We start from the raw sequence: 12,251 nt of genomic DNA, 5'->3' as shown, positions 1-12,251 counted from the left end.
TCTGTGTTGCTAAGATCTGTGTTCCTGGGTGAATTTTCATTACTTACTAATGACAGATAAAACATGCATTAGTTAGCTGTAGTCCTCGGACAGTCTGTTTCATGGGCCCTGCTTACTGGGCCACCTGAAAGAGATTGGCATTGATATTTCAAACCTCAGCACTCATTATTAGATTAATTTTGGTAAAAAAGAAAATTCTTGAGTATGATGAAAAAATTTGACAGAAATCTGGGGTTTGTTTATGGCAGTAATTACAAAATCATCACTTAGAGACTAGATCCTATCTCCAATTAGTCAAAAGCTGATGCTACATGCAAGATAAGTGAAGATGAAGACAATTAATTAAAAAATCAGACCCCCAAATCCTCGAATAAGAAATGACTAAACTGAAATCAAAGACTTATTTTTTCTATTCTTTTGCTCATGCAGTATACATACTTATTTCAGACCTTGCAGGTTTTGTTTAGACACAACCAGAATGCTTGTCAGTAGAACTCAACATATTTTGAAACACGGTTTTCTTTTTTAGCTCAAGAAGAAAAAACTAGAACAAAGATCAAAGCTTGAAAATTTAGAAGACCTTGAAGTTATCATTCAACTGAAGAAAAAGAAAAAATACAGGAAAACTAAAGTTCCGGTTGTGAAGGAACCTGAACCTGAAATCATCGTAAGGGCTTTGAGGCTTTATAGTCTCACATGTCTGGCGTGTGTGCTATGGGGGAATAAACCTGTGGAGGGTTTGATTGAATGTTGGGATGCTCACGGGTAACTCTCACCCTATTTTGGCTTTAGACAGAACCTGTGGATGTGCCTCGGTTTCTGAAGGCTGCCCTGGAGAATAAACTGCCAGTAGTAGAAAAATTCTTGTCAGACAAGAACAATCCAGATGCCTGTGATGAGGTAAGGCTTACAAAAAGCACTGCAAAACCCAGCTCATTAATTTTGTGTTTCTTCTGCTTTACTGCAGCCTTGCTAACATGGTGCCAAAAATCAATCCACCTGAAACAGCTTTCCCCAGCTGTTGCCACATATGTCAGCAGCATAACAGAAGAGTCAGTGGTCCAAAAGAAAAACACCCCCCTCCCCACAAAATCCTGGATTAGTGCTATTGATTGAATAATTGTTTTGGACTCATATATTTCTGGCTGATTTTTCATTCGCCTTTAACTTCTTAGATCCTTGGGATAGGCGTTGAATAAGGCCAGGCCAACAAACTACCTTTGCAGAAATAGAGTGTCCCCCAAAAAATGTATATACACTTTTTCCTGATAGCTCAATTGATGTTTCTTTCTTTTCAGATTTAACGCATTGGAGTTAATAATTATTCAAAGTGTCTATGAATTTGGGGGGATACCCTGTATATTATTAGCATCATCTCTGATTGGACCCAAACACATCAGCTCTAGGTGGGAAATTCAGAGACTAGTGCTCACGTGCCAGTTCTATCTCTACTTTGCTACTTGATTTGCATTCCCCAATCTCAGTTTCCTTATCTGTAAGGAGGGCACTGGAGTGATATCATGCCTAAAGTTGTTGCAGCTTTAATAAGTCTAATTCACCTATTTGTATGAAGCCAATTTACCAGAAATCACTAATCCTTTTTGTATTCAGAAATGTAAATGGGGAATCATTTCTGAAGTTGAACTAAAAATGAGTGCTCCCATTTTCTTAAAATGAATGGAATACTTTTTGATGTTTAACTTACCAACAGTCCCAGATCTGAAAGAAAACTGTCTGATCTGCATGATAAATATCACACAACAATGAAGGCACAAAATACAATAGAGGGAAAATCAGCATTTGGGTCGTCTTGAACCTGCAAGACGTCACATCCCCCTATGTAGACAGACTTCTAGGCACTTAGAAATGTACTTTGCAGGAAGCACAAATCTCAGTTGCAGGATAATTGTTCTAGTTCTGCAATTTTAGTGAATTTAACATTTCTAATTCATAAAGAAGCACTCCAGTTTCTATCAATTAAGTCATCAAAGTCCCCAGATTCAGACCTACTAGAAAGGATTTATGCACATTTTTATATGCATTTCTCTCTTTTAATCTCTATTCTGACAGTATAAACGGACAGCTCTGCATAGAGCATGCTTGGAAGGACACCTGGCAATTGTGGAGAAGTTATTGGAAGCTGGAGCACAGATCGAATTCCGTGATATGGTGAATATATTTCTTCGTTTGGAAATAAGCCAAAATGTATAGACTATATGAAGCTTGAGAAAAGCTAAAATGAAACACTGGGCTGATTGGACTGGAAATTGATCTGAGAGAACTAGGCAAAAAGCTTATTTCTCCACACAAGAGATGGGACTAGGTCATGTGGAAAGTATTTTCTATACATACTGAAAAGGAGAGAAGTGTTCCAGGGGAAAGGAGGAAGTGAAAGCTGTTGAGCAGAATTCAATATCCTCATCAGAGAGCTGGGTCATTATCAAGTCAGTAGCATTACTGAGAAGTAATACAGTCGACACTCGCCTTTCAACATCCCCGCCCTTCCATTATACACGGCAGTCTGCTCGAGGCCCCTGGGCTGCCAGCAATGAATCAGAATTCTCTCGCTGCATGCCTTATATGATAGATGCTGACTGCCGTAGACGTGATTTGGGGCTAGACTGCATACTAAATGAATTGCATCTATGGAAAGCAGCTGCTTTTCAGACCTCAATAATTCAACACTGTGATTTCTACAAAGACCAGTATACAGCGTATTTTATGAACTGAAATTGAGCTGGGAAATGCTTTATTTATTTAAATGCAGCTCAATTTGACTTTAGAGCAAAGCGGAAAGGGTACATGAAGAGTACAAAGGATTTGGCCAAAACTGAACCCAAAAGACACACAGAAAAACAATTAAAGAAACAAAAAATAAAGTTAGCATGGAAAGACACTAAAATTCACGAGTGTGGGATTTGACAGGCCAGAGACAAACCACCCAGAGCAGCGAAGGGGGCCCTCTCTGAGTAAGTGCAGCATGCAGTGACCACAAGGGATGACGGGCGAGGTGCAGAAGTTATGCTAGCACAAAGGAGAAATGAGAACGGGCAGGAGATAAGAAATAACAGGGGCACAGGAAGAGGTGTCAGATGCAACTTAAAATCTTTTGGAAGGGACCACTTTTATTCTGCCAGAATGTTGAAGTACACTTTTTCTAGAACTTTTGAGTATTCGTATTTGGCAAAAGTGATTAAAAGTGGGTTTGCATATCTATCCTGCCATTCACTAGCTGTATGTCCTTGGGGAGCAAACATGACTACTGTGGAGCCTTGCTTTTATCACAGTACCACCTACCTCACTCATAATGTTGCCAGGAGGACAACCAAGTCGAGGGTGGCTAGCAACATGTTGGCATGAGGAGATTCTCATCAAGTTGTAACTCTTATTCTTCTTAATACATATTTATTAGATTAAGAGCCTCCTAACGATGCACATGACAGATGCACACATATGCATGCATATACTCCCGTTCGCACACGTAAGAGTTTAGCTAAAACATTTGGCAAAGAGCCTTCAACTCCAATAGTTGGAATTGGGGATCTAGACGGGGACAACCACTGCTACCAGATGTCCCAGCAAAGCAGGAGTTCCTGGGCCTTAGACACCAAGTCCGCACTAATTCCTCTGACCAGATTCTTCTTTACCTTAAGTCATGTCCTTTTACCTTCCGGATATAGCTTGAATCTACAGCCATCCACTGGGCAAGCCGTGGAGGAAACGTGGATGTCTTAAAATTGTTGCTGAATAAAGGAGCAAAAATCAGTGCCCGGGATAAGGTATTTCTCCTCTTGCAGCCCTGCGCGCCCCCCCCCCTTCTTCCTCTCTCCTCCTCCTCCTCCTCTCTCCCTGTTCTTCCTCTCCTTCTCCCTCTCCCCCTCCCCTTTCTATTCCTCATTTCCCACCTCCTCCCACCTTTGCCATCTGCTGAGAGCCCATTCTGTGTGTGGGGTACCATAGTGGCCACTCCCCCGCCCCCTCCCTACATGCCTCGGGGTCTGGGACAGCCCGGTCCTCACGCCCAGCAAATCCACCTCGTTCTTCAATCTCCCAGTTGCTCAGCACAGCGCTGCACGTGGCGGTGAGGACGGGCCACTACGAGTGCGCGGAGCATCTCATCGCCTGCGAGGCGGACCTCAACGCCAAAGACCGAGTGAGTAGTCAGAGTTTAGTCCTTGTTGATTTGGAATTACTCCCAAGCCGGTACCCACCTCTGTCCTCAGGACCCCCTTCAGCGTGTTCACTCTGCTTCTCTAGGAAGGAGATACCCCGCTGCACGACGCCGTGAGACTGAATCGTTACAAGATGATCCGACTCCTGATTATGTACGGCGCGGACCTCAACGTCAAGAACTGTGTAAGTGCTCCAAACAAGGGACCCTGCCTGCAGGATTTCCAATTTATAAAACCGTCTTGAAAATCGTCCCACAATGGTAGTATTTCAGGGGTCGTCTCTAACGGTTTCAGTGGCCCGTTTGGTCCATTCCATCCCTGCTAACCTTGGCAGACTCGGGTCACCTGGTCAGAGATGGGGAGAGCCATAGTGACTGCTATGACTTCAGTGTCTAATATGGTATCTAGTAATTCTTTTAGAATTTGGTCTTGAAAATAAAAGATGGTCCAATTGCTCGCCTCCACGGACACAAGTGCAATCTGCTGTGTCCATCCTGGCTGAGCACAGCCTGGGGTTGACAGGAATACAGACACCACCTTCCTGAAGGGGTCTCAAATTCCACAGTGGTCAACGCAGCCAGAGCCAGTGAACTCAAATCAATCAATATCTAATCCCAGGAATTCGCAGTCCTCCCCTCCTGACAACAGCATCGCATGCTACCACTTTCTTCCAGGGGCCGCTGTACTGTTGCCTATATTTTTGAGATAATCTCCATCTATTTTCTGCTTTGGTTTATCTGCACATCCCTCAAAATAATTTCCTATATTTAGGCCTCGAAAATGCTTGTATAAGTCCCTTTTACAAGTATGTATTAATTTAGCTTCATCTGTAAGCAGAAAACGAAACCAACTTCTCATGGTCCCAATTCCCAGGCAAACATCATCTAATATAAGCTTTAAAAATATCACCCAGAGGAAAGGGTGTAAATTACTGAAAAAATAACTTGAAAGCTTTTGGAGAATCGCTTTTTACAAAAAAGAAAATCCCGGTGATCATATAATGTGAATTATTTCTTCTCCTTATTGTATTACTATGAGACTGAGAGGAATATTTTATCATGGAAACAATTGGCTTGATGACAGGAACAAAGAATAAGTGCAAGTAATAGAGACTGCTGCTTGGGGTGGGAAAGTGTTAAAGGTAGAATTCCCTCACCCCTGATATCGGAATTGGCTTTATCTAATAATTTAAAGTATCAGAAAAAGAGTAGATTCAATCAAATCTCCAAAGCTGCAGAAAATATGATTTTTTTTCTTCAGACTGTGAGACACTACCCGCAGAGATAAATAGCATACAGATTGGGGAGACTGTGTAACTAGGCAGAAAACCAGGAGATAGATTTCAATAGAGAGGAGTGCCAGGAATTTATGGAATAGCCAAAAATATACAAATAGGGCTCAGAGTTCTGTATATCAGTGAGACCCAGGCATGCGGGTTCTGAAACTATTCATGTCATTGACCCAATGGGTCAATGTTCCACAAAGACCAATAAGCTATTGGAAACCATCTTGAAAGGGATTGGGAACAACACACAATATGTTATTGTGTTGTTGTCCAAACTGTCTTCATGTCTGCTGATAAAGGGAGATGTGTGAGAAGTTCCAAAGTGAAGGTTACAGGGCCACTGAGTCAATATGCACAGGGACCAGGCGGATCATACAAGTAACATAAGGGGGTGGATGCAGGAATCTGTGCACATCACTTTGCAAGGTGGAGGCTCTTCCCCAAGCCAGCCCCTTGTTGCTCTGCGGAACCACAGTCTCATGCTGCCAGCTCTTCTGATTTTTTTTTGTCAGAGATCACTAATTCAGTTGGCAAATCTCTTATTTTCCAACTGTTGACAATTAATTCAATGTACAAAATACACACACACACACACACACACACACACACACAAACCTAAGCTGTTTGGGCCAAAACAAAACAGGTCTCTAGACCAGTGATGGCAAACCTTTTGAGCTCGGCGTGTCAGCATTTTGAAAAACCCTAACTTAACTCTGGTGCCGTGTCACATATAGAAATTTTTTGATATTTGCAATCATAGTAAAACAAAAACTTATATTTTTGATATTTATTTTATATATTAAATGCCATTTAACAAAGAAAAATCAACCAAAAAAATGAGTTCGCGTGTCACCTCTGACACGCGTGTCATAGGTTCGCCATCACTGCTCTAGACTGATTTGCATCTCAAAGCTGCCAATTCGCAATCTCTGTGTTAAAGAGAGACTTCTGAATGAATAGGGATGGAAAGTTTTAGAACTTCTCATATTTAAAGACAAGAATTGAGAGGTGCCATGATTTTAATTTTCTGTGACTATCTTGAGACATTCAAAAGAAAAAGAATTTTGGTGTCAAAAATTATTTATTCACACATGTCACTGATGTCACCTCCAGAAAAGTAAAATTTCCTGGGAGAGAGCTCAATGTAACTAGTTGTGAAAAATCTACCCCCTGGAGCAGTAATAGTTCTGAGCAGTTCCTGAGTATTTAAGCCAAGGCGTCGAAGCAGCTGGGTTACCACCAGTTTTTATCAATCAAGGAGTCATTTTACAAATTGATAGGAACTGGGGATTTTTATTAATACCTGAAATAGTCCCATAGGGGGAAAAAATTGCTCATCTGAAATGCCAAAAGCATTCCCATGAGAAACAGTGAAAGACTGGTTTGAATAAAAACGGCAAATCACTCACAGAAGAAAGCATAAAACACTCCAGTAACACACACCCATCCATTACCTCATTAAACATATCTTGAGAGAGGATGAGAATTTATAGATGCCTCCCATCTGGAAGTCAAATTTCCTCATCTGTTTTGATTAGGCTGGGAAGACCCCGATGGACCTGGTGTTACACTGGCAGAACGGAACCAAAGCGATATTTGACAGCCTCAAAGAGAACTCCTACAAGACCTCTCGCATAGCTGCGTTCTAGGAGACACGACCGACGGACCGCGGGCTTTCTTCAGCTGCTCCTCACCGGTGGCCTTTGGAAGGCCGGGCCCCAGTGAAGAGCAACTTAGTTACAAAACCCTGCTTCTCCTCATCAACCTATGGTCAGGCTGCACCTTGTATCTCGCATAGCTGCGTTCTAGGAGACACGACCGACGGATCGCGGGCTTTCTTCAGCTGCTCCTCACCAGTGGCCTTTGGAAGGCCGGGCCCCAGAGAAGAGCAACTTAGTTACAAAACCCTATGGTCAGGCTGCAACTTGTCAAGTTTCAAGAAAGCACTGGGACATAGGCATTGAAATTTCCCTTAGGGCGACCCACTCTATTTATTTGTATCTATTCCTGTGCATTTATTTATTTATTCTTAAATGAACTCCACTATCACTGATACTCAGATTCTTTATGCTCATCCGTTTGGTGGGCAGAGCTTGATTCGTACACAACGCTCCAGAGCCTTCCCGTAGATAGTCCGTAACCCATGCCAATGAGCAGTGCTCAGTGGCTGCCTATGTGTCACCTCACTCACGTAGGATATTTCAAGGTGTTTCTAAGAGACAAAGGTGATTATTGCCGCCCTCTTTTCTCCTGAATTTTTACTGCTGAAGTCTGAGGCAATGGAAAAGCATACAGTGACGGAAACAGTAGAATGGAAGAGAAGGACAGGAAAGCCAGCCGTTTTCCGGCTGGGCCTGGTATTCCTTACCAAGTCACACACTGTGCTGAGGTGAAGCGGATGTTGCGAGTGTGAGCGGAGTGCAGTGGAAGGAGTGGGCAACGGGGCCATGCAGAATGGGATTTGCTCAAAAAGATGAAAGTAACGGCAAATTGTAAATGTGTAAATGTATCTTATGTCGTATGTATATTTTATATTCATAATAAAAGCAAACACATTCTAAACCTCTTTCTAAGTACTTCTATAAGTGAAAAAGGCCATTTAGGTGGGGTGTTGTTATTCTTCCAAGTTTTTCAGATTAGGACTGCCCTGTAGAACAGTATTTCTCAGTAGTTAATATGTATGTGGATCACATGAGGATCTTAAAATGCAGATTCTGATTCTGCCAGGCTCAGACTGGACCTGAGGTTCTAGAAGTGGTGGTATGCCACCACCACACCTTGGGCTGCGAGGCTTGAAAACCATTGATACAAAGGCGTAAGTTCTTGCCTGGCCGTGGTGGCTCAGTGGTTGAACATCAATGTACCTGGATTCCTGATCAGGGCATATACGCGGTTGCGGGCTTGATCCCTGGTGTGGGGTGTGCAGGAGGCACTGATCAATGATTCTCTCTCATCATGGATGTTTCTATCTCTCTCTCCCTCTCCCTTCCTCTCTGAAATCAATAAAACTATACTTAAAAAAAAGAATAAGTTCTTTTGGCCCCAATGATGGGGGAAAGAGACCCCTGGTGGGCAGAATGTTTACTGCACGCTAAACAATGCTCCTTAAGAAGTTCCATCAGGAATGGACTGAGGTTTAGCCATTGTTAAGGACAGCTCTGGCAGTGTCAAAGGCCTCCAACAAGAAAACACACCTGGTGGATAACTCCTGATCTCCAAGGTGTTTGTTGCCAGGTGTTGGACCAGGTGCTAAGACCTGTGATGAGAAAATTCGATGAATACTAAGAAATAATCACAGAAATATATATATATATATATATAGTAAATGCCTGTAGTAAGTACAATGAAGTAAAAAATAGAGTTCTATGAGTCTAAGATGTGGAGGCACATCATCTGATGGGGTGAGGGGATATCTACAAAGACTGCTTAGAGATGGTGGCTTTCAGAGGAATCTGAGGGATAATCTGGAGTAATTCAAGCACAGAACATCCCAGGTAGTGGAGAGAAGAGAGGAAAGGATACGGGTATGGGAATAGTGTGGCATGTTAGGAAATGTCTGAAGGCCATCATGAAACACCAGCACTGGTACCCTCCCCAGAACTCGCTCCAGACAGTATCACACACATAACCTCTTAGCTATGCCTCCAACACTTTGAGAGGACACTCAGGCATAGTCCATACCAGCACTTGCAGGCAGCTGGTCATGCACACATATGGAGTTCTGAGGATGGTGTGAAGTATTTTTTAATATTTTCTATCTAGTCTCCTAATCCAGAGTCAACCTTCCAAGGGCAGCTTCCTTCTATCTCCCTCTCTCCCATCCCCCTCCCTCTAGGGTCCTGGTTCTAATTTCTCAGATCCTTAAGGCTCAGGGTCCTTCCCTTTCACAGGCAACATTTCTCTTGCTAATACTGACGTCTCCCATGGCATTATCTTCAGTGTGTTATGATGTGACCAAGTCCTCTCTTTATGATGATTTTCTCCAGTCTCCCTCCCCACAAGAGCGGGAGGGTAAAGAAGAGACGAAGGGGTTAAACACTTTTGTGTTGCCACATATAAAGACCTGCACTAACACAGAGGTAGAGACAACATGGGATACATCCCCTTGAACAAGGGCAACTCAGTTAGCTCTGCTGAAAAAAAGATAAACAGTTCAGGCAAAATTTTCAAGTCTGTTGAATAGGAAGTCAACTTTTACAAGCTCCTTCCTTGTCTTCCCCCGAGCCAGCTCTGTCCACAGTCTGTTGTCTTGTGTTTTCTCAGTGAAGGGAATACTCCTTTGGCCAAGAGACCCCTGGAAGTTGTTCTTGACATTCTCTCTCCCTCACCCTCTTTCAACCAACCACGGAGTCTTCTTACCAAGGACACTGCTCTGTAACCTGCCCACTTCCTCCCATCAGATCACCAGGCCCCACTGAGACCCCAGCCTCTGGTTCACTTCCCTCCAGTCTGTTCTCCAAATTGCAGCCAGAGTGATTTTCCTAAAACGCAAATCTGGTCACGTCAGTCTCCTTTGAAAAATTCTTCAATGGCTTTCCTTTTCTCCTTAATGTTTTCTAAAATCCTTAAAATCAGACAGCTGTTAACTCTATTCTCATCTATTTCTCATTACTTTCCTAGCTAAACTCTAAATTTCAACTCCACTGAATTTTCAGTTCCTTAAAAAATCCAGGCACTTGCTTTTCTGTTTTTACATGTGGTGGCAGTTCCCTGGAAGGGTCTTCTTCCCACCTCACCCCACCCCACCCCACCCCACCCCACCCCGCGGCATCATTTCTCCTTCTTCCTTTGGGTTAGAGCAAGCGTGTCAAACTCGCAGCCCACATGCAGCCCACATGAATATTTTTGCGGCCCAGTCAATATAACAGTATGTAAGAAACGTTTTAATAAAATAATAAAAATTTTGTAACTTCATTCTTACGATGTCCTGTTATACATCATTATTTTTGTTTAAATACATTTTATTGGTTTTTTTTTTTACAGAGAGGAAGGGAGAGGGATAGAGAGTTAGAAACATTGATGAGAGAGAAACATGGATCAGCTGCCTCCTGCACACCCCCTACTGGGGATGTGCCCGCAACCAAGGTACATGCCCTTGACCGGAATCGAACCTGGGACCCCTTAGTCCGCAGGCCGACGCTCTATCCACTGAGCCAAACCGGTTAGGGCCGACAATTAATAACGAACTACAACGTTCGCTAATGACTGATTACTATAATCATGTTGCATTCATTTCTCTTACTCGCCTTACGTGCAGGCGCACCATTTCTCTCCACTAATACTCGCAGCGAATATTTTAGCAGCCGATTGCCACATCATTGGTCTTGTCCTGACTTGTTTGGTGTGCACAACAGGAAATATTTTGCTTCCGGAGAACAAGAAAAATAGGTTTATTTGCGTTACGCTTATTAATTTGTGCAGTTATTCAGTGTCTGGTAAGTTAATGTTCAAGAAAAACTATTAATTTTTATTAAAATGTTCTATTATTTTATGTCTTTCAGCCCTTTGTATTTAGCATGTCTCTATCAAAATAAACCTACGTTTCTATGACAATGGAAGCTTTTGTTTTTTTGTGGCCCACATTAACTTAAACCTTGTTTATTTGGCCTGTGTTAGCCTTTGAGTTTGACATGCTTGGGTTAGAGGCATTTTTGTCCAGGAAGCCATCTGGACCCCTTCCTTTGGACTTTGTTATTTCTTCCAAGTGTATTCTTATACTTTTTCTCCAGGTCATTACATCTATCACACTGCTTTCATTCCCCAAATGAAAAACTTCCTCTCTCCTCTTGAACAAGCAATACATACTCATTAAGTATTCAGCCAATTGTAGAAACAGATACTGAAAAAAGCTACATCACACCAATAATCCTAATTTCATGGCACTCTGATTTTTCTGTGCACATTACATATTGGCACTGCACATTCAGTTTTATAACTTTGTTCTCAATTGAACCTATTCTACACATCTTTATTCTTGTTTCACTGTACAATGGATCATTTAACTAATCTTATTATTATTGAGCATAAGGTTGTTTTCATTCTCCCATTATTTAAGATATTGTTGCAATGAATATCCTCATCCATGCACCCTTTGTATCTAACCAGTTATTTCTAAAGAAATACATTTACAGGAATATCTATAAGATTGGTATCAAATTATATCTCTTCCACGTTAATGCCTTTCCCCACAATCATGAAAATACTCATTTTATAAATTTTTCAACCTGATCAGCAAAAGAAAATTTTATACTTGGTAACTTTTGCCTGATTACTAAAAAGTTCAGCTCCTTCATGTTTACTGAACATTTTTCTAGGTCAACCTTTTTTGCCCAATTTTCTAGTAAGTCAGGTTCCCTTAAAACAGCACTTGAAAAGAGGATTCTTGTGGTTTACTGAGAATAAATGAAGGTAACAGGATGGGGTGGGAGAAGAAAAGAGGCGAAGATGTGGCTTCCAGAGAAGTCTCTCTTCAGCCTAATCCCAGAGCGCCCAGGAGCACAAATGCACAGGTGGGCCAACCTCAAGGGGTGAGAGCAAAACATTTCAGGCATCTGTGGGTAAGGTGACACCCATCGTCTAGGACAATCCTCTGGAGAAAGATGGAGATGACCATTCGTTCCCACCATCTGAAGTAGCTGAGGGCTGGGTATACCAGCCTGGAAAAACGGATCTGGGTGGACACTAATGGCATTGGGGATGTTGGATGTTTTTTAAAAACAGTTAAAAGATAAGGATGCTAAACCTCTCTGGAATCCTATATAATAAAGAGGTAATATGCAAATTGACCATCATGC

General features: G+C 42.2%; 1 protein-coding gene across 1 annotated transcript in view; it reads left to right on the top strand.

Annotated features, from left to right (window-relative positions):
- Nucleotides 1-8,023, top strand: part of ANKRD1 (ankyrin repeat domain 1 (cardiac muscle)) — an 82,799-nt gene extending 74,776 nt beyond the window's left edge. Inside the window, exons 4-11 of the mRNA XM_014547460.1 lie at nucleotides 530-667; nucleotides 793-900; nucleotides 2,071-2,169; nucleotides 3,681-3,779; nucleotides 4,055-4,153; nucleotides 4,258-4,356; nucleotides 6,996-7,086; nucleotides 7,247-8,023. Of these exons, the coding sequence (XP_014402946.1) occupies nucleotides 530-667; nucleotides 793-900; nucleotides 2,071-2,169; nucleotides 3,681-3,779; nucleotides 4,055-4,153; nucleotides 4,258-4,356; nucleotides 6,996-7,086; nucleotides 7,247-7,266 (753 nt within the window). The 3' untranslated portion in view covers nucleotides 7,267-8,023. The remainder of the gene's footprint in view (nucleotides 1-529; nucleotides 668-792; nucleotides 901-2,070; nucleotides 2,170-3,680; nucleotides 3,780-4,054; nucleotides 4,154-4,257; nucleotides 4,357-6,995; nucleotides 7,087-7,246) is intronic.
- The last annotated feature ends 4,228 nt before the right edge of the window (nucleotides 8,024-12,251 follow it).

This window comes from Myotis brandtii, unplaced genomic scaffold, assembly GCF_000412655.1.
Source record: "Myotis brandtii unplaced genomic scaffold, ASM41265v1 scaffold475, whole genome shotgun sequence".
Lineage (NCBI taxonomy): Eukaryota > Metazoa > Chordata > Mammalia > Chiroptera > Vespertilionidae > Myotis > Myotis brandtii.
The sequence above is the reverse complement of the archived record's forward strand: the minus strand, read 5'-3'. Positions and strand labels throughout refer to the sequence as shown.